The sequence below is a fragment of the Guyanagaster necrorhizus genome (genome assembly GCF_019112545.1).
Source record: "Guyanagaster necrorhizus MCA 3950 unplaced genomic scaffold BT62scaffold_22, whole genome shotgun sequence".
Lineage (NCBI taxonomy): Eukaryota > Fungi > Basidiomycota > Agaricomycetes > Agaricales > Physalacriaceae > Guyanagaster > Guyanagaster necrorhizus.
Genome location: NW_025064901.1, coordinates 399,458 through 422,425, shown reverse-complemented (window position 1 = coordinate 422,425; position 22,968 = coordinate 399,458). Strand labels below are relative to the sequence as shown.

Here is a 22,968-nt window from a genome sequence, read left to right as displayed (position 1 = left end):
ATGAGCGGTGTCAATATATACTATGTCACGGAAGAAAGAATCGTTTTATTCTATGCAATGCGGGACGTCTACTGTACATGTACTCATCAAATCGTACCAGGGTTCTTTGCTTCCTACCCCGATTATGTGCGAAAATTAGAAAGCCTCCCTGAGTGAAAAGCATTATCACCGTGAATTCTTCTCAAAGCGGAGCCTCACCGAAAAGATGCCATGTCACAGGTTAGGGCACCATCTCGCCGAGATGAAATCACAAGCGATAGAAGTTTCGTTATAGTGCCTGGGATGCTCAATGTTGTCCGCCACAGAATATAAAACTTACCGAATACGCGTGAGAACTAGGAGAAAGGCCCAACAGCAGAGCTAACCATTTCCGAATGGCGCTGGGCTTCACAGAATGTGAGTAGAATCAATCAAGATAAGAAAAGGGAGAAAAATATTAAGGCAGATTCTATTTTCATCTGCTTTTTCATGTCTACGAGTCGTTATTTCCCCAAAACTACAACCGACGTGGCAAGAATGAAGCAACCACCAGTGACGCACATACCGTCGCAAGCAGGACGTAATAAACCATATAACCTCCTAAAAAGCTCTGCTTCAAAGAAAGGGAAAAGAGTGAATTGGCAGCAGCGGGCCCGATGGCCCTGCAAATGCTGACTGCCATTTGACAAAGCCCATTTGTTGCACCCAATGACGCTCGATTCGGCGAGGCGGCAGCAATATAAATGAAGATAGCACCTGAGTAAGACGGTAATTACGGAATTGTGACACGGAAAAGAGATACTGAACGCACCATACGATAAGCTAATGACGATTGATGATACTATTTGGACGGCAAGAACAACCCATACCAGCGTACATAACCCATCTGCCTTCACCAAGGTGCTAATAACGGGGAATGACACAAACACTGGAATCGATGACGCAATCCCGATAAGGAAAGTAGTCTTGGAGCCCAGGGAGTCATTGATTCGGGCAAAAAAGAAGATCTGGAACAGACCGTTGAAGATGCCGAACGCGGAGAGGATGTTCCCAATGAATGCAGGAGATAGCCCGAGTCCTCCAAGTTCCACTGGCATCGACATGAAGACAGGTTGAATAGCTTTGAAGGCGATCTCAACCAAAGACAGACATGCATAATTGGCACCAGCGATGAGAACTCGTGGAATGAGGAGGGATCGCATGGGGACAGGTTTCTCATCGTCACTTAAGTCAGGTGTCGTCTTATTGGTATCCTGATTGTCCAACGACTTGAAGAAAAGACTGGAGACGGGTTGCGGGTGTTTGACAGTTTCATTGAGATAGGTGTATGTGATGAGCCATGCGACTGCAGAGAAGCATGCTGGGACGGCACAGGGAAGGAAATAGGGATACGCCTTCAAAAAGTCAGAGTGGCCGAAGAGGCTGGGGAATTGCTCTGCCGGGCGAGAGAGAGCTCCTCCGATGATGGGTCCCAATGTAGCACCCGTGCACCAGGACTAATGGGAGATCAGTTTCTGGGTATTTGTTCTAATCAACACTCTTCTAACACTTACAATCGGAAGGTAAGCGTATGCCTTGACGAGAAATAAGTCAGAGATGGAGGAGATGGGTTGAGAAAGAGACGCACTTGGGATATGTTTGTCGCATCAGTCATTTCCGCCATCATACTGTGACATGTCAGAGGTAACGACACTCGGAGTTGGATACGGAAAGGACCTTTTTATAACGCCAATGTTGCCGTCTACAACGTAACGGCGAGGTCAGAAGAAGAAGAGGCCCTCACGTGGGAAGGACATACTCAAAGCACCGTTGAGAGAGCGGCTCAAAACAAGACCCCAGAAGGTCTTAGAGAGACCGAAGCAGGACATCGAAATGCAGAGACCAAAAAGCCCAGTCAGGATGACGGGCTTGCGTCCAACACGGTCGGAGATACGACTCCAATGGAGTACGGTCATCGATTGGGTCAAAAAGAAAAGAGATTGCTGGTAAATTGTGAGTCGCAGGAATGTTAGAAGACGAGAAGCGTTCCACTTGCCATGACCCCCACATAATATCCGACTTTCGTTTCGTCGCCATGGGTAATCCCAATGTCTCGAATGAGCTGAAGAAGAGGTTAAGGAAAATTGAAGATGAGAGATAAGGATCCTTACTTGGGGGGCAAAGGGAAAGATAACTTGGGATGTGAGAGGCTCTGCAAGCTGGAGGACCAAGACAATGCAGAATTGGAACCAGGGAAGAGGAGTGCGTTTTGGCTTGTGCTGGGGATGGAGCAATGGAGACTCCTCGTCGACATTCGTAGCAATCATGATGATAAGAGGGAAAGAAAGAATGGAGAAGCGGCACTTGCGGACCCCAGTATTTCAGGCAAATTTGAAGGCAATAATGAACCGGAAGTTCCGTCTGATGACTCGGGTGGTCGCCGACAAGTGTGCGAAGAGGGGTCATTTGAAACTCATGATAGGCAAACTTGGATGTCAAACCTGCGCGATACTATCGGGTTGGAAGACGTCGTTGGCAAACACCACCATACACCCACCCACCACCCACTCCCAACCAGTGACCGCAATGTCTCCCTCATGGCTCTCTACCGCCGCTTCCATTGGCATGGCTGTCGGTCCTCCTTTGGTATCTTGCTGCTCATTTTCACCACTATGAATCTTTGCTGATTGACACTTGACGTTAGGTCTACGCAGACCAGGCAGTTTCAATCGTCCGTAGACAGTCAGTGTGTCCTTGCACACATACATCCATCGTCTCATCAATTCCAACTCGTTTCTAGGGACGCAACCGGATTTTCTCGTGACGTTTGCGCGATTCTGTCTGTTACCAGCCTCTTCTCGATACCGTCTAGTCCCTGACCGTCTTCTCGATACCCAGGTTGTTGGCCAACATCACACGATGCTTCTTCTGGCTGGGGTATGCTTCTTCTGCTTCCCTCTTTGCGGCTGTATCCTTACACCCATACAGAAATCATTTCGAGCTCGCCCTTCTTTTACAATCCGTCCTCATGATATTGGCCCAGGTCCGTCCTTCGCATCCTAATCTCCTACATTCTGTATTCAACCCGACATAGCTCGCCCTGCTTTACATATGCATCCGCTATCGTCCTACAATCAGCCCAGAGAATTTGGGCACGTCCATCAGGCCATTCTCATTCTGGCAATGGTCAACGTATACTCAATACATCGAGTTCCTCGCTGGTTTCATGTACGCTTCCCTGTATCGTCTAAACGAATGATATCTCATGTTGAATCACAGTTTACTAGAGGCCATTTTATTTTTGATCTTGGGGCGCTCTGATGTCTTCGTTTCACTATTAGGTTTCGTTGCATTGGGACTTGAGAGTACTCTACCTATACCTCAACTGATCAGGTGCGCTCGCTGTAATCATTTAGTTTCACCGATTGATCCCCTTCTTCAATAAGTAATTTCAAACAACGATCGTTGTATGGCTTCCGTATGTCAACCTTAATTGGGTGGGCAGGGGGAGACACGTTCAAGTGCGTAATATCACCTTCATCATAGTCCGTCCCTTACACTATCACCAGAACAGTCTACTTCTTCCTTCAAGAGTCGCCCCTTCAGTTCAAAGTCTGTGCTATTTTCCAACTATCTATCGATTTCGGTAGGTCCTCAATGGACTGATAGTGTGTCACGTATTTCATGTGGTTTTGATAGCTATCGTCGTACAACGGCTCTACTTCGGAAACGCCCCGCCTCCGACCGTATTAGTTGATGACGATGATCTCGAGCAGGCTCTCACATTAGCGGAGGAATGATATCGCACTGTGTGTATGGGAATCTTTATTGGACGCCATACTGTCGTTCGAGGACTCGCTTAGAGGGGTTATGTTTCTAGTGACGGCCTCCGGATACGTATCAGGAACCGGTCCCCTCTTTTACTGCCGGGTATCTATATTTACATAACACGGTTAGTAAACGTTCCTGTATCAAGCGGAGGGAGGTTAATCACAACTGTTACCTTCATACCCCTGCTTTTTAGCCCTGGACTGGGGCAGCAGCCGGAAGTGAAGCGTTCGCCTATGACAAGAAAACTGGCCCACGCTAACATAGACAGCTTCACGACCTTCTGATGGAGCAGTCAGTCAATGTTAAATCACTCATCGTTGTAAAGCTCTTGGCATCTATCCCTTAGACGGTTCCGTGTGCCTTCACGACATGCCTCGATTCAGTTGTGATCGGATCGCCTGGCCTCCTAGATCAAAAGGAAAAACCTGGTCGCGCTCTCCTGACACTGTTGGTGTGATTTAGAATCTATTTAAGTTGAACTGTCCCAAATCGATACACACACCTTCCTTCTCTTATCTCACCATGTCCGAAACAGCTGTAGAGTCCTTGTCGATGGAGACGGTTCTCCGTCTTGGGACCATTGCCATCTGCACTTACGAGTAGGCAATCATGTTTCGTATCAACGCATCTCATCGTTTATCCATCCATTAGCTATGTCAGAACTCTTCCAGGGGAGTACAAATTCTGGCGTGATAAAGGGCCGCAGATCCGTCCCAAGTCGTTCATCTTCGTGTTCCAAGTCAAATCGGGCATTGACCCACAGCTTTATAGCCTCGTCCTCTTCGTCCTTATTCGCTACATCAGTGCCGCGGTCCTGATTGTTAGCAACGTCGGATATTTTTCACATTCCTTCGGTGAAAAGTCATGCCAGAGATATTACATGGTCCCTGTGGTCCTGAAAGGTATGGATAACTTTATCCTAGCCTTAATGATTAATTGATTGGGTTCTAGCCCTTCAGATGACTGTATGCCAGTTAATTCTTGGACTACGGTATGCTATAATATCATAGGTACTTCGGCTTTTTGTTAACATGTCGGACAGAACATACAGCATCTCTCGACGCTCACAACGAATCAAAAGTTTTCTTGTCGTCGTGACAGTGATAGTCACTTTACTCGAGTGGTTCACAAATTTATATGGCCGGGTCATGATTCAAACGGACGGAAAGTGCGTACTTAAATGTATGACATTGATCCATTTTGATATGGGATTTTTCTCCAGTTGCACGTCAGGCAACGACCCTTCAAAATTGGTGAACTGGATGTTCTACATCTGGGCCATGCTGTCAGTCCCATATCCCATAGTACAGATAACCGCAACTAATTGACGAGCTTCCTTTGCAGTTATGATATGACTACTTTAGGATTGTCCACCTACTTCTTGGTCAAAGCTGGCGGCTCAGGATTGTCTTCGTAAGTATTCGGCCCTCCCCTCTGGTGACTCGAAAGGTTGAATATCCGCTTTTAGTATGACTGGCTTAGTGAGAGCCATGGTTGTTGATGGCCTTGGATATATCGTACTCCTTACTAGTACGTGGTCGTTGAGTGCTTCACATAGACCCGAATGTAATGCTGCGTTATAGTAACGAATACCCTAAACCTTATCCTATACCGGGCCTCTAGTCTCAGCGCCCAAGCTGCTGCGTAAGCTCCATGTTACGAATCCATGTGGATTGCGCTTTTAACAAATCGTTTTCAGCGCGACTCTTGGCATCGCTTTTACATGGATTATGTCACAAAACATTCTGATAAAGACCAGAGGTTGGTGCAACCATACACGTCCTGTAAAATGATCTCACGAAATCAGACGCAGGTATGCGGTCGTACAAGAACCATCAGCCATCGAGTGGACGCACACCTTACAGCAGGTCCGATGACCAGAGTCCAGCAGCCGTTGCTGTCACAACTAAGGGTATTGAGCTTGAAGTGCAGGTTACGATCAATCGCGAACAGGATGTCGACGAGCCTGGGGTCAAGTGGGACGACTCGAGATCAGATGTAGAGAGTCAGAAGATGAGCAGGCTTACGAGGTGATGAAGTCGTTATGCCTCTTTACCTAACATTATTTTTTTTGGGTTTCATTGAGCGGTCGTAGATACCACTGGTTGAATACATAGTTCGATATAGACAGATTGCATTTTGAAAGTAGTGCACTAATGTAATAGCTTTGATGTAAGCGAATGGATAGGATATTGCATTGCAAGTGACTTGCGTGAAGTTCCGGAGCATTGAGATACCCTGACCAGGAAGGCCGCTGCCTGTCCAGCTGGATCGGAAAGAAATTCAAATACCAGCTAGACATTGGGCCCACGACGATCCGAGAAATAATTAGGGTTCTGCTAAGCTCTCATCAACGACGTCAAAGTCAAAAGCTCTTGAGGCCCAAATACTATCAGTAGATATTCTCAAGCACTCGGCAATATATATATATAATTACTAATGATAGATCCTGATCTGAAAACTACTTTTTAACACTGGCGGTGGTCGCAGCCGGGCCTTAAAGATAATATCCAACACTGGCAAGTCATCTGGTCGTACTCGTGATCGCGGCCACCTTGCACAGCACCGTATACGAGTACGAGTTCCGCGAATATTTATTTGTAAGGCAGCTTGCCAAAGCTACGGGCACTTCGAGCTCCTGTGTATATCACCAAATTTTGGAGGTTTCTCGAAATACATATGAAGATCAAAGTCAACATGGTGGCAACGAACTAAAGTTTCTAAGCTCAAACACAACGAGTAGTAAAATATAAAAATAACGAAATTTGTTCAATAGAATCCATTCACTCCGTTGGTACGTCCATTCTTCTGTTTAGCCTTCAAGGCTTCAAGGTAAGAATACGCCTTTCCTAACATCCAGATGGGGAAAGAGAACTTAAAGTTCGGGTATGCGATTGCACAAGTTTTATTGAAGACGCCTTCAATTGCTTCTTGTGCCCATGAGCCATCCTGAAGGAAACACATAAGTCTCAAATAACCGCAGATAGAAGATTATACGGAGCGTACAGGTAGCTGTCTTGACATTACCAGTTCAATGGCCTTCTCAATAGGTTCAGGATAAGGATATTCCGCATACATCAGAGCCATGGTAGCCCAGCAAGTCTGCACGACTTGCGTTTCAGCATGTTCGATCCAACTTTTCTGCTCGCACGTCTGGCAAAAGTGTCAACGATCGTTCTGCGATAGCTAGGATGAAATAATACCTTATAACTCTCTCCCCAGCCGCCGTCAGCTCTTTGTTTGTTAATCAAGAACTCACAAGCACGTCTCGAGGAGGTACTGGTTTCGTATGTTTCGCCCACCAATGACAGACTCTCCAGCGCAAACTGGGTAGCATAGGTAAAGCAAATACCCCAGGATCCCAGCCAGGGGCCTTCGGGTTTTTGTATGTTGTGAAGGAAAACAATTGCCTTCCGGATGGTTTGGCTGTCGAGAATTGTCAGAACAGCGCGGAAAGACACAGAAGGACCCTTACTCAATATCTTTCTTGCGGTAGACGGGATAACGTTTTCGGAAGATGGCCAGTGCTGTGATGACGGAGGTCGTACATTCGGGGTATGTGTAATCTATCATAATGTCACCTGTAAAACGGTTCAGATTCGATAGTAGCATCTGCGGAAGGAGAGTTCTTACCGAAAACCTCAGCGGGATTGAGCAACTCCAGCCATCTTGGTCCTCGAACACGTTCATAGCTCGCATATCCTCCGTCGGCATTTTGCATTGAAAGGAGTACATCTACGGCATCGCACAGGCGTCGCTCGGACACCAACTTGGGTGTAAAGCTATAAAAGTAGTAAGCGGAGATTCATCAGCGAAAGAGTGAATTTGCCTACTCAAGGTCTTGGCAATATAATACTGCTTTGAGGCCTTCGCCAGTACAGTCTGAAACGGTATAACCTTGCTCTTTGGTGCTAGATTATGCCCGTCTATCAGTCTTGCGAGAAGGGATGGGGAAACAGTCTTACCTGAACCCCCATGCTCCTTTGGTCATGTGCCGATAGGAAGTCTCGAAATGCACAGGATTCGTAGTCATCTGAGCCTGCTCTAACCAGCCAAGAGCTCTGATGAGACTCTCTTTATTTTCCTGTCGGTTCGCCAAACCGGACTCTACCACAGCCTGAGTGATAAAGCCAATATCCCACAACTGGCTCCCATTGGTCCCTGTCATCATCATTCCATCCTTTCCAATCCACATGAAATCTTCTCGCTTTTCTTTGTGAAGTTTGAACGCATAGCTCTGGTTGCCCTCACGGTGAACACGCGCAACGAGATTCATCATTTTGGAAACGGGTCCCAGCGTTTGATACCCAGTGTTTTCGTCCTCTAGGACGATAAGCTGGTACGCGCGGTCTACGGCTTTACGCCTGAGAGGTGGTAGTGTGCAGAGCTCATAGGCACCCAAAACAACGTTGATCATATCAAACACAGCGGCATGCGGCGAATACAAGTCGACTTTACAGACGTTGTTCCGTTGTGCTGGCCAGTCTATAGAGTAATAGTTTTGCATGTAGAGCTCCTGAGTAAAGATAAGGTATGGTTGAGGTGGAAGGGAACATGACACAAACTTCGCGAAGGGACAAGATGAGCTTGTCTTCTGGCGCTTTGAACCTGACACCGTAAAGGTAACTCATAGGAACATAAACCGTTCGTGTGTGTATCCACCATCGATGTGGGTGAAAGGGGAGTGCTTCTGGAAGTAACCTGAGGGTATGTTATTGCGTGCAGTTGGTCAAAATGAGCAATACGACGAACCATAGTTCCGGAGGAATGGGATTGTTGCCTTCCCATTCGTAAACGTTCAATACGGAAAGCCAGAATTTGCCCCAGGAAGGTGCAGCTAATGCAGAACCTGAGAGAATATAAGATGAGGGCCAATGTCGAAAATAGCAATAATATCCTTACCCATAGCATGCATGGTTGCTCTGCCCTTCCGGCAAACGGGATGGTCTGCATCAACGCCAAGGATACGCAATGCGACATAATTCAACGCGGTGCCGAACATTGTCGACTCGCCTTCTACATGTCTAAGGCTGAATTGAGGAGAGATGCGGCCAGCGTATGTATTGACCTCACATTCCCCATCCGCCATCTACAGGATTGGCGCGGTTCATTAAGTACCGAATCATTTCCAACCTTTCTTCTGTCCTGAAGCCCATACCAGAGACATAAGAGCCAATTACTAGCCCAGGTAGGAGGAACATAGGACCGCCATATTCACCTGGCCAGTGTCCATCGTGACACTGGAGGTTTTTATAGAACTTGTAGCCATTTTGCGCGGCCTCTAAAGGATCCTTGGCTCGGGGTAGTACGGGAAGATCCTGTGCTTATGAGCACGAAAATAAAGAAAGACAAAGAGATGTCGTACCGTCGGTAGACCCAGCCAATGCTTCTCCAGAGCAGTCTGAGGCCAGCTCTTGCATTCTTCATTGGTCTCGAGATAACGCCAGGTATGGCGACCGCCTTCACCAGATATAAAGCGCCATTGAGAATAGTCGGTAAAGGGAATAGAAGACGAATCTGGCACAACGAGCGGTGAGTAGGACATCAGAGTAAAGGCAAAGAAATCGTACCACTGGTAAAATGGCATTACATAGGCACCGGAGCGATCAGCCATGATACAACCCCGGACCACATCACAGACAAATAGTCGCGTACAATGTCCTTTCGCGATTCCACCGTCGTCATCATTGAGACGAGCAGGTCCGTCATTCGTGCTGGCCTGGGTCTTCACGAACTCTTGAAGATACCCACAGTTGTGAGTTTTCCACTTTCTGCTTCAAAGCCCAAGTTCATCATATAATAGGAAATACAAGCGCGCGTCGGTTTGCGGCCAAACGTATCGAACGGGGATGAAGGTGCTATCGCAGTCGATGGAGGGGGTGCAGAGGCATCCACCAGTCGAGCACCTTCGCAACCTCCCGTGAATGCGTCCGTGAACGACTACCTTGTTGGAGCGCAACTCGATGAAGCGCTGGCTAGTGGTCAAAATATCCATGTCTTCTGGCCTTTTGAAGGCGAAAATATAAAAGAATGGGTACAGGCTGAAGCTATATGGTATGCCCCCAGGATTTTCACGTTAGCGGCCGTTCATTGTGCAATCTAGGAAACATGTTCTCTTCAACCAACTGCAACGTCGTCGTGCTCAAAATGAGTCCCCTGTTATTCTAGCCATCCAGCCTGGAATGCCACGTAGTACCTACGAAAAAATATGCCAGATCTTCTTCGAGCGTTTCAATGTCGCAGGATTCGCCATCGTCGAACGTCCTGTGGCCCAGATATACGCCGGCAACAGTCTCAGCGGTGTCGTTGTCGACATCGGATACAACACAACTGACATCACCCCAATCTATGAGGGTTTCATTATTCATTCTGCTCGGTCACACACTGACGTGGGCATTCGCCATTGCGAAACTTACCTTGCAAACCTCCTTCGCTCCAACACTTCTGTGATGTCGACTCTATCCCCTCCCGAAGCAATTCTTTCTCCCGAGGACCTACAACAGACTCTTTTAGACTTTGCAAAATATATCTGGAATGCAGGCTATGTCAAAGTCCCATCTTCCGGCGAAACGGCCATTGCGGAGGACGAGGGCGTCACGGATATCGCAGCCGTTCTGGTCGCAGGCAAGGAGAAGGCAGTCATTGAGAGCGGAATGAAAAAGAAAGCGAACGCCAAAGCTTCTGCCGCGGAGCAAGCTCGAGCAAGGGAGATTGAGGCCTTGGACTTGGTTACGATCCAATTCCGTGATAAAAGTATAACTCTAGGGAAAGAGCGCCATCGATTTTGTGAACCACTTTTTGACCCTATGTTGTTGGGAACGATACCACTGTCTGATGCGGACGTACCGGTCTCGTATGCTGGCACGCGTCCTATACAAGAAGCGACTGGGCATGCTGTTTCTCTGGCGGACATCGACCAGAGGCTGTACATCTGGCAGGGTCTATTTGTCACTGGCGATCTAACAAAGAACATCAGAGGTGAATACTTTCTACCGTACCTTGAACATACAGTAACCTGTCACAGGTATTGCAGTCGCACTGCAATCGCGGCTTGCTCCGTTTATCAGCAATCCTGAATTGCAGACGGAGATCCAGCCACGAAGCGTGCGAATTTTAGGCGTGCCAGAGTACTATCCTGAATATAGAGACACCGGAGAAGGGTATGCTGCTTTCCTTGGGGCAAGTATCACGGCTAAGGTGAGTAGCGCACAGCCAAAACCTTCGTCATGAACACTGAACATGGCCAGATCATCTTCAATGATAACGGGGGAAAGAACTCGGTGTTGAAATCGGACTATACAGCGAGAGGACCTCATGCAATAATTGAATTTACGCCGACACTCCTGTAACTGTAACTGCCAAGAGACTCATATTCTGAGTAAAAATTGCGTCGCGTAGTGACCCATAGTACATGACATATTGTATGTATATGTAGTATACATGATATCGATAGACATAAGCACCCGTCACTCGCCTATGCAGCATTGCCCTCAGCAAAGTTGAGGAGATCCGAATCTCCTTGGTCGGAAACGGTCATGACACTGAAGGATTATCAGTAAAGTGAATCCCCTTAGAGAACAAAAAAGACATACCCAACACGGAAAAGTTTACCAGCTGCGGTCCCCAGGGCCACATTAGTGCCAGAGAAGTGGTGCACTGTTGTCTTTGAGAGCATGGCATAGTACTCAATCTCGGACTTGCGAAGGGGTGGGCAGTTGCCAGCGATCAAGACGAGCTTGGCTACAGAACAAAGCGTCAGCTCAAGGGACCTTCTCAGCCTCACGCTCCAGTCCCCGAGAGACATTGGACAGCCAACGTACCTTTACCGCTTCGCATCTGCTTGAGGGCGGATTTGTATCCAAGAGTGTACTTGCCCGACTTGACGACGAGGGCAAGCCTGGCAGCAATGGACTCGGTGGACTTGGATGCCTTAGATTTTTTTGATGGAGCCATTGCGTCGTCGGTGATCTTGAAGTTGTCGATCAATGCGTCTAGAATAATAAAATGAGTTCGAACTGTACAGTCCGGGATTTAGAGTTCAATCCCCGACGACGGCAATCTCCGGCCCACGTGAATCGATCGCGTCGGCGCGCGCCAAGCAATCGAGATAGGAGACGGAGAGAGGGATTCCGATCCCGGGTTGCTAATTCATCAACTCGGAACGGGATGAAGTTCTCCCAGGTTCAACCCAAGTAGCCAACACACACAATGTCCGTACCATCCAAGGAAAACCCCAACTTTGTCGTACAACTTCAGCCGGGCGAGTACAAATCCTTCCTAAAGTCCCTCAAGGTGAGCTTCAGACTGTCATAAGTCGCAACCTTCTTCGAGCAGCGGATTTTAGGCATTCGAAAAAGGACAAGTCATCGCATCGTTGGAAGGTGTTACCAAGGCTCCCAAGAGTTACAGAACAGTTCAATGTGGGCCCGGACCCGAGGATCACATCGAACTGAACAGCGATTTCGTTTACGGTATGCCCAATGCCAGTTCATCGTACAATTTACTATCGGTGTTGATCAAATCCGCAATAGTGAATCACTCTTGCGAGCCAAACACGGCTTTCGACTTGTCCTCCCCCGACTCCGCAGGCTGGCATATACGCGCACTAAGGCGTATCGAAGCTGGAGATGCACGTTAGTACCATTGGCTTCCATCGCACGTTGATTGGCTCATTCGATCTTGACCTGTAGTCGGCTTTTTCTACCCCAGTACGGAGTGGGACATGGATCAGCCGTTCTCGTGCGAGTGCGGGACAAAGGTGACGCTTTCCAGTTACCTGGTTATCTTTCTAATATCCCTCCAGACTTGCCTCGGGATTATTCAAGGAGCTAAATACCTGAATAAAGAGGATTTGCTAGCTCATGGATGGATCAGCCCCTGGATCCTTGACTTGGCCTCCCAAAAGAATGGACAGAAATCGAAGACATCGGCAAAAATGCATTCGAGGCTTTAAACCTAGGTGCTCAGCGTGAACTTGAATGCCGCAACCAAACAAGAAGTACATACCCAATTGTAATAACCAATACACCAAAATTATCAGGAAAGAGGTTAGGTTTTACCAGGATCAGGAGGCAGCCGGACATTTGTCGGCTTGGGTGAAGAAAAGGCACTCCGTGCGTGGGATCATTTGAGTCTGAATCCACTAAGGCTTTAGCCCCGTTGTCGCTTTGAAATCGAGTAAGTACGTTCAAATTTGTACGGTCTTTTTGGACATGTTAGCGTAAGTAATGATGGCGTTGGTTGATGTGGCCAAGAACATGACCAAAAGGCTCACAATCTCTTTCCGAGCTTGGTCGAAGCCAGGTTAAGCGACTCGGGTCGGGAAAGTGGAAAGTGAAACAGTAATAGGAACTTTCAGTCCCGAGCGAGGGCTGATTTTTGATTGTGGTACTCACCCCAAATCCTGCCTGCAAGATGAATAGCTGCAGAATGCCAAGCGTGCAGTATTCATATCTTCAACTGTCTACTGAAAAACAGAGTTCGTGATATAGTCAGAGCAGTGGGTGAAAGGAAGTAAGATTCCCAGATAGTATTGAGCTAGATATGACTTGGCCAATGTTGGCCGCCTACGTTACATAAGTAACTCAGCTAGGTACGAGTACACTAACTCGCCTCAATGCCATCTAATGGCAGAAAGAGAGAAAATAAAGAAGGTAATACCAATAGCGTAACTCTTAACCAACACGAAGTAAGCTCTCGTCGTGAGGTACAGGAACACGCGACCTACGCGAACGTGACGCGTTACGCGTCGCGGCTAAAAGATCACGTGCTTCGAAACTCTTTGTTGAAGACCATCATGGCGAGGGGCTCGAGGGACAACGACCACTACGACGACGACCACGATACTGACGCTGAATCCGAGAAGGACCTCATTCCACCTCGAAAAAGTGGTGTTCGTAAACGGCTCAGTGAGGCTTTCATTCCGGAAAACGACAGCTTTACCTCAGACTCCGGTCGCGTCCCTCTCAAATCGGTGAACATTAACGATGATGCTGCAGAGAAAAGGAGAAGAAGGAAGAGCACCAAGATTCATGGAGTTGAAGCCCCAGTTGCTAGTCCTTCGAGCGATCCTAATGACCAGGGTGACACTTCGCGCAGCAACAGACAGAAGCAGCAGCTCAATACTATTGCCCCGCCGGTCATCAAGGTACCATTGGACGTTATGAGTTCCAACTTTGAGGAATGGATGAAGATGGCAACAGACAACGTACGTTCTGTAACTTGATACCTTCCTCTTTGCTGAACATCGATCAGAAAATTAATGCCGCCAACTCATGGAATTTTGCACTTATTGACTATTTTCACGACATGTCATTACTCAGGAATGACGACGACAATTCCATCAACTTTCAGCGCGCGTCATGTACTCTTGACGGTTGCGTTAAAATCTGGACCAGTCGGGTTGACAGTGTCGGCTCTGAAACTGCCAAATTAGCAAGTAATCTTGCATCTGGTCGAAGCGATGATGCGGAGGAATCGGGCCAAGAGGATACAGAGGAGGACCCGACGCAACCAAAGAAGAAGAAGCATCGGTCTGCTGCCACCCTCGTGAAGGACCCCTCCCAACTCAGGATCAAAAAACTAGAGCTGGAGTTCAGTGTAGATCCATTGTTTAAGAAGACCTGTGCCGATTTTGATGAGGGTGGTGCCCAAGGGCTTCTAATGAACCATCTCAGTCTTGGTGTAGGTAACGATGGCGGGCTGAGGGTTGTTTTTGACGCGGGTGATTCTGTAAGCAAAGGTGAGGATGATGAAGACGTAGATGAACCAGAGGATTTCATAGATCTGAGCTATCTTCGCAGTACGTTTTTAAATTACTTATTTATTCCCGCCTTGTGGCTGACCATTAGGTTAGAGGAATTCCTACCTGATCTTAATGCGCTGGAGTACAAGGAAATTTGTCACTCCCTTAAAGACTTTTCTTTTTCCAAGAAAACCTTTTCGTCTGCAGATACGACTTTCTACAAGGATAATCCACAAGCCGACTTCGATGACGATGATGAAGAATTTGGTCCAGCGGATAGCCTCGACATGGATATCGACAATTCAGAACAAGCCATTGAAGATTTCTTCCAAGGGGATGAAGCTCCAGCAGATGCTTACGCAGACGAATCGTTTGACGGCGATAACTTTGGAGGGGACGATTTTGGAGGCGGAGACGAGCACTCCAATGATTCTTACGGTGTTCCCGCTGACCACGACGGCAGTAGCACGGGAACTTATGCATCGTTTGATCCTCGTCAAGCTTCCAATGATCATAACCTTGTACTGGCCATGGGAGGTAATGTTGATGCCACCATGGAGTCCTTCGACAAGACGTTCAATACGAATTGGGCGGGTCCCGAGCACTGGAAGCTCCGGAGACTTTTCAAGAAACGTAAGCTTCATATGATCCTAACGAGAAGTTTTCATTCTGACGATTTAAGCAACAGCAGTGGAGGTAGATCCAACCAAAGGTCCCAAACCCCGCAGAGAGAAGAAGGAAGCGTTCAAGATCGATTTTCTGACACCACCAGACCCAAATATGGACCAGGAAGATATGAAGAAGGAGCTGTTTGCGCCAGCGGCCAGAGGCGCCGGTATCAACCTTGCAGGAACTAGTAGTGCTTCCCGAAAGAGCAAGAAGAAAGGGAAAGAAAACGAAAAACGCGATGATCATAGACTTCCTGACGACATGCACTTCACGAGCAAACAGCTAGTTTCCCTCTTTTTGAAGCCCAAGTTCTCGGTACGTCCTGCTGCCCACCTCGACTCTCGCTCTAAAAGTCTGTACAGCTCAAAATGCGGGGTCGTCGCTTTGACAACAATGAGGAGAGCGGAGAAGTTGACGAGAGATATTGGGCCCAAGCTGCCGCGGACCAAGCTGCCGGACGGGGAAGAATCAATGATGACCAAAGTAAGGAGTCCTTATCCATTTTGTCCAGTGTCTGACTAAATTACGAGCAGCTGAAAACGGAGGCGCGGTCCCATTCAACACGCAGTTCTTTAATGAAGATGACGACGATGACGTCCCGGTCTTCGGTTTCGATGATGCTTTCGAAGCTGATGGAATGGGCCTTCCAGCAGAAGGGGAAGACCTCTTAGCGGCAACTCAAGGTCAAACACGCCGTGTTAAGCCTGCCTTTGTGAACTATACCAAACGAGCGAAAAGAGTAGACGTGAGAAAGCTAAAGGAGAATATCTGGAAGGGCCTCGATATCGTAGTGTCTCATGGCGAAGCGGACGATGGAATGGTGTGTCTGTTTTTCAAAACATCTCGCCAGTTTTTAAATGTTCGTGTCGAAGGATGTTGATGAAGTGGCGTCAACTGATCCTGCGGAAGCTCGGGAATTCAGTTCCGTGCTATCGGGATTGCAAACCTCTTATCCCCAAGATAAGTTGCAGGAATTAAGTACAAGCTTCTGCTTCATCTGCCTTCTGCATCTTGCGAACGAGCAAGGGCTCAAGATCGAAAACGGAGAAAATTCAACGACCAGTGTAGAGGATACGGAAGGTGTCGGGAATATATGGAACCTAAAGGTGCGTGCTGTCGTCTTAACTGTATAGGACAGTGCTTATATCAAGATATCCAGGTGTTCAGAGACCCGACCGCTACGCTCTCGGCGTGACCTGACGGTATGACAGGGTTCGAAATATTTACTGGGGCGGCATTTCTTTTCGTAATAATGTATTGACTTTTTTTTCTTGATTTGTGTATTACAATCTATATGATATCATTCTCCGTATCTGCCAAAATCTGTTCTCTGTATATTACTACGTCCTGGGTTACTCAACATTTCATGACTAATCATCAGCTGCGGTACTATGCGGGAACTCCGTTTTCTAGTACAGTATCTAGGTAGCAAGGGACGTCGAAGCTCTGAATGTTCAATGTTCGCCCTATGACAACAGCCCCTTCGTCTTCCCCGCAGAATAGCCAAATCTCTCAGTTTTGTATCCTCAGTTATTGATCTTGCTTGAATGAGAGGCCTGCTCTCGCCTGCGCCTCGACCTCCAAAGCATCGACGCGGGCTTTGAAGGAGTTGTATAAGATAGAGCTGGGTGGTTCAGTTGGGCGAGGTACAGTGGGATCAAGCATTGGGAGTGGCCTGACGACATCCTTCTGCAGCTGCGAAGGCCGACGCCATACGACAAAATCCGTGGAAGACTTGGTGTCATCATATATGGGGAGGTCATCTAGGACGATGCTAGAAGACTCTTTGCCGTCTTCAATCGACGACTCGGATACCGTATGCTTGAGTCTTTTGGGAGAGCGCGGCAAGGATGGGGTCGGTGCAGTACCAGCACCCCAGAGAGATTTTCGCGGAGGTCCGTTTGCGACAGCGGGCACTAGCGTAGCTCCGATTGATGGCAGTGGTAATGGCAGGGGATCCGGAACGGATGATGGACGAAATATCCGCGATGAAGGCAAGAAAAGTTCGGAATGCAGATTCACCCTTTGACCTTCAAGAGCAGCGTGAGCACTGCGCAAGTGGTTTGTCAGATGTAAGATCCGTGTGAACCTGACTCCTTCACACTGTCGTAATGGGCAGATCAAGGCATGGAATGCTGACATGTGCGACACATCTATGTGTTCACGTATAGACTGCTCAGAGGTGTGAATGGGTGCACTGCACCGTGGTAATGGGCATTTGTATTGTCTGTGTTTGACACCCTATAAGGAAAACTGAGTAAATGAAAGGAAATGGATGTGTTTGTACTCACCGTCCCTCTATCCCGAACTGTTCTGCAAATACAATGTTTGAACTGATGCTGCAAACATCCAGTCAGTAGCATTGATCAAGATGCAAGACAAGTATGCTGCATAAAGAGTCTTAGATGCAACACCAGATTCGCACCTCACTCATAGCCTGCCAGCATGAAAGGACTGCACCACAATCCTTACCATGCAATACATAATCACACCTTAAACCATGTTGGCGTGTTGTCTTTGATATGTCAAGGTAGGCCTCAACTGTAAGCTCAACAGTTGAAGAGGTCATAACATAGACAATATAGTCATGCAAAGTGCATGGATATTCACAAATGACCCGAGTGAGTCTGGAATTTGCGTCTGTCCGATCGGGTAGGATAAGGGAGGGTGGGGACAGGAAGAGTTGACCTTTCGATAAATTTTTTGGGGGCCACGAAGCACGTGACGGTGACTCCGTCATGGTGTCGAATTTCGCGACTCCAGAAAAGTGCAATCATTGAGATAGTTGCAGTACTAAGTAACTATCATGAAAGAAAGGAGAAGCCCCAAATTGCTACTTAGTACCAAAGCTCAACGAACTCTTTCCATCATTAGCGTCCATTCACCGTAGCAGTAGAGTCTCTTCTCACAGTTGCGGGCCCTCCAGAAGAATGTCCATCTGAGTTCGGTGGTGTGTTGGGATGGTCGGGAATCTTGTCAATCTCTCTCTTCGCCTCTTCCCAGGCCTCAAGGTTCTGGAACGTAAAAATTTCCTTAGTTAAAATTCAAGCTCTTCGAAAAGCTCCACGGTACCTTCTTACACCAGTCACGATGGCTTCGTGCCATCGCTATGGCCATCTCCCTGAGGTCCGCAACTTTTTGCCGCTGGAACCTATCCAAGTCTGCCTGAATGGTAGAACTAGAGTACTTGAGATCCTGAGTAGAAAGATGTAGGGCGTCCTCAAGCTAGTATACCGAATTAAACGCAAAATCCTATGCAAGTTTCAAGTCGGCTTACCTGAGAGATGTTCTCCCGAGTCTTCGTAATGCTGTTGCGGCGAGCAGTCTCGGGGTCTGCGTCCATCATACCATGGATTGTATAGCTGAGAGCGTTCAGTAGTCCCATGCCGGGTGCTCGTGTCCTTCGCCGGGCAGGATTCGGGCCCGGATGGGGTGGGAGGTAACCGGAAGAAGGGTTATTCTCCTCTTCGCCAGACCTTGAGGTAGGATCAGTTTCATCCTCACCTGCGGTCGGACTAGAAGCCATAGAAGAACCATTGATGCGGCCCCGTCCAAGGGCCGCTTCTAGGCGTCGGGCCTCCCGCTCACTCTTCTCTAGTTCTTCAAGCTGTTCTCGCTTAGTCTCGAGAGCATCCTGAGTCATTTCGTATTGGACGTGCTTCTGGTGTCGATAAGCAAGAAGCTTCTTGATAATCAGTGCAAATTGAGAGTACTCGTGCAGGGGTTCCGCCCAGTTCTGCTCGAGTTCCTGAAGCTGCACCATATGTGAGCTTGAAAAAAGGCCAGTGCCAAATGAACCTACCAGCTTTGTGGTTGAAAGATAAGTAGCATCGACAGCTTGTCCAGTTTTCTCAATGGCACCCGAAAGCTCGCCACTTTCATTCAGACTGAAACCGTTCAGAGCCGCACCAAGCTCTGAATGATCTTGTCCGTAATCTGAAGACAAAATTAAGATCGTTAGTTCTGGGGCCACATTACAAGACGCACCTGACCATCGCTTGATGGTCCGACGTGTGACCTTCTCCATAGGGCCGCTCATATGTACAGAAAACTTGTTGGTAAATGCCTCGGAATCATGGAACCTCTGGTCCGGATGTCGCAGAGGATGGGCGGCTGACGGATTCGGAAGAGCGGCATAAGCAGGGGAGGCATTCTGATCAGTGGGATTGTGCGAAGGGGCCTTGAGGATATTCTTCGGAAGCAGCGACAGTGGTGGTGAGTTGAGAACCTCGGTCTATTAATAACAATGAGAAACAGCCCATTGTAAGATGGATGGTATGCAAACGCACCCACGAGACTTTGCCGTCCAAAAATCGATGGAAGACATGTTCATTGGATAGAATTGGGTGACGAGCCAAGCGGTTGAGAAATGTTTGAAGCATACGTTTTCTCCTTGCAATCAAAGCGGCATCCTCCTTAGCTTTTCCTTGTTTGATAGCGTAATCGCCTAACGTCTGCTTCGACGGTATAGGCGGAATTATGAGAGTAGGATAGAGTTTCGACAAGCTGATTCTCAGTGATTCAAATTCTGAATACCGATGGTGTGCTTGCGCATTCTGGAAGATCATTCGAGACGGGTTACGTCTGCATGTAGGTGTGAACTCACCCCGGTTTGAATGACATACGCAATATAAGGTGAGTTGGAGTTGATGGACGTCTTCACTGCGTCAGTTATCTTGGATAAGAAGATTATTTCAGGACAAAGGACCCCCTAGGACTTGAACACTAACGATTATCTCGACGTCGTCGCCAGAATGTAGGACACGGTCGCGAGTGCAGCAGAAGTCACTCTTGTAATTGGACTGCACCTGCCGACTTGAAGAAGGAAATGCAGACCCCTTGGCAGACGCAGACGAAGAAAATCTGCGCGACACATTGGAAGGCGGAGACGGCGGTTCTGATATGTCCACCTTAGATGTGGAAGAGGTCTCAGATGAAACACGGTCTGTACCCGTCTCGAATGGGTTCTCGTCGTCGAAGGCATCCATTGGTTCCAAATTCAACGTGTTTCGACGCTGTAGCTTGTTGAAAGAGACGTAAGGTGTCCGTGCGGCGTCGACGAGACAATCTTTGGTACGGTAAGCAAGAGCAGGAAGGGAAGTCTAGATGTCGGAGACAAGGATAGTAAAAGTTAGACAAGGCCGTTCAAGCGATGCTGCGCACTGGGAGGCTGTGAACAAGTCCGCGTCCTCCTCACAGGCAAAGGGATGCACTGGCAATCAATGTTTGGCCATGTTATATTGCGACTCGCTCCTAATTTCAAAACCAGAACTAATTTCCCCCCAGTACTCTATCCGAAAACTTTATCCAAAAACTCTGAATCCACCCTTTGAGATGCCTTCTGCGTCATGCTGTATCTCAATACCGTGATTTCCCCCTCCATGGCGGTCTAACGCATTTTCAAACCCTACGCCAAGAAGTGACCCAAAGAGCTCATCGATTTGCTGGTCATGCCATGCGCCATTGATAGTGACAGGTACCATGAAGTTTTGCAATTTCTCATGCACTTCGTATCTGAAAATTCGCCAGTCAGAGCGAACCGGAAATATGATAAAGTCATACCGTATTTTCCTCCCTTTACTTGCTTTCGTATCCACCTTCTTCTTCGCCTTCTTTTGTTTCTGCACTACCAGCCAGTCATCTGTTCCATTCTTCTCAGCATCTATCACATCTCTGAGCAACTGCTGATATAAATCTGTGTCGTCGAAGATTTCAGAGTCGTGTTCCTGCTCCTCTCCATTTTGACTATTGTCAAGCATTCTTCCCAGTCGTTCGGCCTTACTCCGCCATATCTGAGTTCTCGCGAGCATCTTGTTCGTGTCGGCCAAGTTGTCGTCAATCAGTTGAACGACTGTCTTGGAATTCTCAGAATTCTTCGAAAATGCATTGCGATTAGATGGGAGTAGGGCAGATGGCGCGACAGCCTGTATCTTAGAAGACCACTTGGAAAGAATCTGCAAAGCGTGAGGATGATACCTATCACATTTTCAGTTTGTGCGTCAGTTCAGATTAGCGGGGTGGATACTCACGCGTGCTCGGTGTCAGACGATACGTTGGTAGTTTCCCGTACGTATGCTTCATACTCCTGCAAGTCATCGTCAGACGAGAGTCTCCGTCGCTTGTGAGGTCTAAGGCTGATCGACTCCAGAGTAAACATTGTCTTGGAAAGAATAGGTCAATGACCGACGCATAATACTAGATGCCAACCTGTTGCAGATCAAAAAGTTCTTCGGATAACGACACTGCCTCCTGAAGCATTTTGGTTAATGAACCCTGGCTCCCAGCGAGCAACCCTTCGTCACTAGGCTGTTGACGTATGTTTAGAGGAAGTATTTGCGTATCAGTCGGACGGCATTACCAGGGGGAGTCTGTTGGCGGCGGTGATCGACTTTTGTAGACAGATTCGGGCATTCAATAAAGAATTCCATATAGACTGGATTACACAAATTAACATACTGGCATTGAGTTAAAGGATGATTCTCACCAATTGTTGGGCGACTGCAGCACCTTTTTTCCGATCTTGCTCCCGACCTCGCTTTAGTGTGGACGACAGATCATCCTGGTCGACGCGCCTTTGAGTGTCGGATCTAGATAATGAACTTTTCTCCTTGACCGTGTCGTCTCCGCCATCCAATTCCTCGATCTCGACCTCATCCTTGAGTATCTCGTCTCCCTCACCATCCTGGATAGAGTCCTCCTCCTCCTCACTCAGAGAGCTCTCTTCCATCATTTGTTTCCTGGAGGTCTGAACAGAGTCGTACTTTGGGTCCAGAATGCCATCCTGTTGCTGCCGCAACGAGCTCGGGCTGGTATCTTAATCAGAGCCATAGACTTTACAAGAGCCAGGCCACGCACCCTACATCCAGATAATGGTCCCTAGCTGCAGAGTTAATGTTCCGCTCGTCGTCGTCATCTTCTACGACGGGTTGAATGTCTTCGAGGTCAAAATCTGTTCCGATATTAATGGCTGGCAGAAGACACTGTCTTGGTGCCAAACACACCTGGGGCAGTAGCTTCCAGCTGGGCAATTTGTTGGGAAAGGGGAAGACCTTGGAGACTGAGCATGTGCTAACGAGCTTTGAAGAAAATAACTCACGGGAGGCAGCCATAATGGTCAATGCCAAAACAGAAAATTTTGCACTCGATCATCATTGATGACACATCAAACGCACGTACTGTCGGACATATCGCTGACAGTTCAAATATCCAAGTAATGATAACTTATATAAATAACACAAGATAGTAATCACCAAGAGTCCGATTCGAACCTCTCTAGGACTGAATTGGAGTCCTCTACATCCTTCTGTGCCTTTTTTCTCATGTAGAATATCGGGCAGTCTTTACTCGTGCACAACACATCCTGTTCCAATGTGAACGTTGCATTGTCGTCGGAAAGCATAGCACACACCTGATGAAGCGATCCTTGACAACGTTGGCACTGAGTCCAGAGCCGCGAGAAACGGACCTGCATCTCTGATGACGCCGAGACCTGTTTCTGATATAGTTCACCTATTCGAGGCCTGCAATTGTTGCAAACAGCACCGTCTGGAATGATATGAGATCCAGAAGAGGTGAAACATTACGAAAACACGAAAACATACTTGTTATGCTATTCGATTTTCGGAGTTGCGTCTTACATCCCAAGCAAGTCGCCGTTTTGACCGCGAATTTCATCAATCCACCTACAGTAGGCGTCGCAATCTGAATGGTTCTGGTGTGATCTCCGGATACTACAACAGAGAATGAGCCATAAACTGGGGGGGGGG

At 47.8% G+C, this 22,968-nt stretch overlaps 12 protein-coding genes across 12 annotated transcripts in view; 5 read left to right on the top strand and 7 right to left on the bottom strand.

The window, feature by feature from the left end:
• Positions 1–57: 57 nt before the first annotated feature.
• Positions 58–2,477, bottom strand: BT62DRAFT_1078398 (MFS general substrate transporter). Its single transcript, XM_043179385.1, has 9 exons — positions 2,130–2,477; positions 2,015–2,080; positions 1,778–1,961; positions 1,696–1,720; positions 1,607–1,646; positions 1,533–1,553; positions 791–1,475; positions 320–735; positions 58–277 (listed from the first exon to the last, which is right to left on the bottom strand). Exons 1-8 carry the CDS (start codon positions 2,283–2,285, stop codon positions 497–499), a joined length of 1,416 nt encoding a protein of 471 aa, XP_043037171.1. The 5' UTR covers positions 2,286–2,477; the 3' UTR covers positions 58–277; positions 320–496.
• Positions 2,478–2,529: 52 nt separating this feature from the next.
• BT62DRAFT_953401 (uncharacterized protein) lies at positions 2,530–4,021 on the top strand. Its single transcript, XM_043188264.1, has 10 exons — positions 2,530–2,604; positions 2,663–2,700; positions 2,759–2,797; positions 2,857–2,895; positions 2,947–3,001; positions 3,053–3,186; positions 3,238–3,351; positions 3,405–3,479; positions 3,528–3,771; positions 3,840–4,021. The coding sequence occupies exons 1-9, from the start codon at positions 2,545–2,547 to the stop codon at positions 3,622–3,624; spliced, it is 651 nt and encodes a 216-aa protein (XP_043037170.1). The 5' UTR covers positions 2,530–2,544; the 3' UTR covers positions 3,625–3,771; positions 3,840–4,021.
• Positions 4,022–4,311: 290 nt separating this feature from the next.
• BT62DRAFT_1033969 (uncharacterized protein) lies at positions 4,312–5,980 on the top strand (the record flags this gene model as incomplete). Its single annotated transcript, XM_043178363.1, has 10 exons — positions 4,312–4,388; positions 4,441–4,691; positions 4,741–4,780; positions 4,832–4,957; positions 5,012–5,074; positions 5,134–5,202; positions 5,258–5,319; positions 5,373–5,433; positions 5,489–5,550; positions 5,603–5,980. The coding sequence occupies 10 exons, from the start codon at positions 4,312–4,314 to the stop codon at positions 5,821–5,823; spliced, it is 1,032 nt and encodes a 343-aa protein (XP_043037169.1). The 3' UTR covers positions 5,824–5,980.
• A 396-nt stretch (positions 5,981–6,376) lies between these two features.
• Positions 6,377–9,353, bottom strand: BT62DRAFT_953398 (terpene synthase). The gene is made up of 12 exons (XM_043188263.1): positions 9,155–9,353; positions 8,863–9,107; positions 8,692–8,813; positions 8,542–8,638; positions 8,355–8,490; positions 7,755–8,305; positions 7,623–7,700; positions 7,423–7,571; positions 7,265–7,370; positions 6,993–7,215; positions 6,796–6,942; positions 6,377–6,738 (listed from the first exon to the last, which is right to left on the bottom strand). Exons 1-12 carry the CDS (start codon positions 9,332–9,334, stop codon positions 6,559–6,561), a joined length of 2,214 nt encoding a protein of 737 aa, XP_043037168.1. The 5' UTR covers positions 9,335–9,353; the 3' UTR covers positions 6,377–6,558.
• A 46-nt stretch (positions 9,354–9,399) lies between these two features.
• BT62DRAFT_1078394 (actin-like ATPase domain-containing protein) lies at positions 9,400–11,291 on the top strand. The gene is made up of 5 exons (XM_043179384.1): positions 9,400–9,544; positions 9,593–9,843; positions 9,893–10,767; positions 10,814–10,986; positions 11,037–11,291. The coding sequence occupies exons 1-5, from the start codon at positions 9,446–9,448 to the stop codon at positions 11,136–11,138; spliced, it is 1,500 nt and encodes a 499-aa protein (XP_043037167.1). The 5' UTR covers positions 9,400–9,445; the 3' UTR covers positions 11,139–11,291.
• On the bottom strand, positions 11,123–11,738 carry BT62DRAFT_934898 (uncharacterized protein). The gene is made up of 2 exons (XM_043186818.1): positions 11,382–11,738; positions 11,123–11,330 (listed from the first exon to the last, which is right to left on the bottom strand). The coding sequence occupies exons 1-2, from the start codon at positions 11,591–11,593 to the stop codon at positions 11,264–11,266; spliced, it is 279 nt and encodes a 92-aa protein (XP_043037166.1). The 5' UTR covers positions 11,594–11,738; the 3' UTR covers positions 11,123–11,263.
• Positions 11,739–11,916: 178 nt separating this feature from the next.
• BT62DRAFT_934897 (uncharacterized protein) lies at positions 11,917–12,828 on the top strand. Its single transcript, XM_043186817.1, has 5 exons — positions 11,917–12,081; positions 12,134–12,260; positions 12,321–12,422; positions 12,480–12,547; positions 12,593–12,828. Exons 1-5 carry the CDS (start codon positions 11,998–12,000, stop codon positions 12,740–12,742), a joined length of 531 nt encoding a protein of 176 aa, XP_043037165.1. The 5' UTR covers positions 11,917–11,997; the 3' UTR covers positions 12,743–12,828.
• Positions 12,829–13,572: 744 nt separating this feature from the next.
• BT62DRAFT_934896 (barren) lies at positions 13,573–16,680 on the top strand. The gene is made up of 8 exons (XM_043186816.1): positions 13,573–13,996; positions 14,044–14,590; positions 14,645–15,166; positions 15,222–15,517; positions 15,565–15,685; positions 15,736–16,022; positions 16,075–16,308; positions 16,362–16,680. Exons 1-8 carry the CDS (start codon positions 13,586–13,588, stop codon positions 16,395–16,397), a joined length of 2,454 nt encoding a protein of 817 aa, XP_043037164.1. The 5' UTR covers positions 13,573–13,585; the 3' UTR covers positions 16,398–16,680.
• BT62DRAFT_323399 (uncharacterized protein) lies at positions 16,534–17,904 on the bottom strand. The gene is made up of 2 exons (XM_043180499.1): positions 17,494–17,904; positions 16,534–17,443 (listed from the first exon to the last, which is right to left on the bottom strand). Exons 1-2 carry the CDS (start codon positions 17,563–17,565, stop codon positions 16,733–16,735), a joined length of 783 nt encoding a protein of 260 aa, XP_043037163.1. The 5' UTR covers positions 17,566–17,904; the 3' UTR covers positions 16,534–16,732.
• A 20-nt stretch (positions 17,905–17,924) lies between these two features.
• BT62DRAFT_934895 (uncharacterized protein) lies at positions 17,925–20,428 on the bottom strand. The gene is made up of 8 exons (XM_043186815.1): positions 19,933–20,428; positions 19,809–19,877; positions 19,492–19,758; positions 19,190–19,436; positions 19,005–19,138; positions 18,480–18,956; positions 18,275–18,427; positions 17,925–18,216 (listed from the first exon to the last, which is right to left on the bottom strand). Exons 1-8 carry the CDS (start codon positions 20,188–20,190, stop codon positions 18,073–18,075), a joined length of 1,749 nt encoding a protein of 582 aa, XP_043037162.1. The 5' UTR covers positions 20,191–20,428; the 3' UTR covers positions 17,925–18,072.
• Positions 20,415–22,338, bottom strand: BT62DRAFT_972262 (TRAUB-domain-containing protein). Its single transcript, XM_043189068.1, has 9 exons — positions 22,299–22,338; positions 22,204–22,251; positions 22,058–22,151; positions 21,687–22,008; positions 21,561–21,635; positions 21,410–21,508; positions 21,232–21,362; positions 20,765–21,178; positions 20,415–20,716 (listed from the first exon to the last, which is right to left on the bottom strand). Exons 1-9 carry the CDS (start codon positions 22,309–22,311, stop codon positions 20,506–20,508), a joined length of 1,407 nt encoding a protein of 468 aa, XP_043037161.1. The 5' UTR covers positions 22,312–22,338; the 3' UTR covers positions 20,415–20,505.
• Positions 22,339–22,394: 56 nt separating this feature from the next.
• Positions 22,395–22,968, bottom strand: part of BT62DRAFT_988235 (uncharacterized protein) — a 4,675-nt gene continuing 4,101 nt past the window's right edge. The window contains exons 23-25 of the mRNA XM_043190108.1: positions 22,804–22,932; positions 22,611–22,747; positions 22,395–22,562 (exon numbers count right to left, since the gene is read on the bottom strand). Coding sequence (XP_043037160.1) covers positions 22,449–22,562; positions 22,611–22,747; positions 22,804–22,932 — 380 coding nt within the window. The 3' untranslated portion in view covers positions 22,395–22,448. The remainder of the gene's footprint in view (positions 22,563–22,610; positions 22,748–22,803; positions 22,933–22,968) is intronic.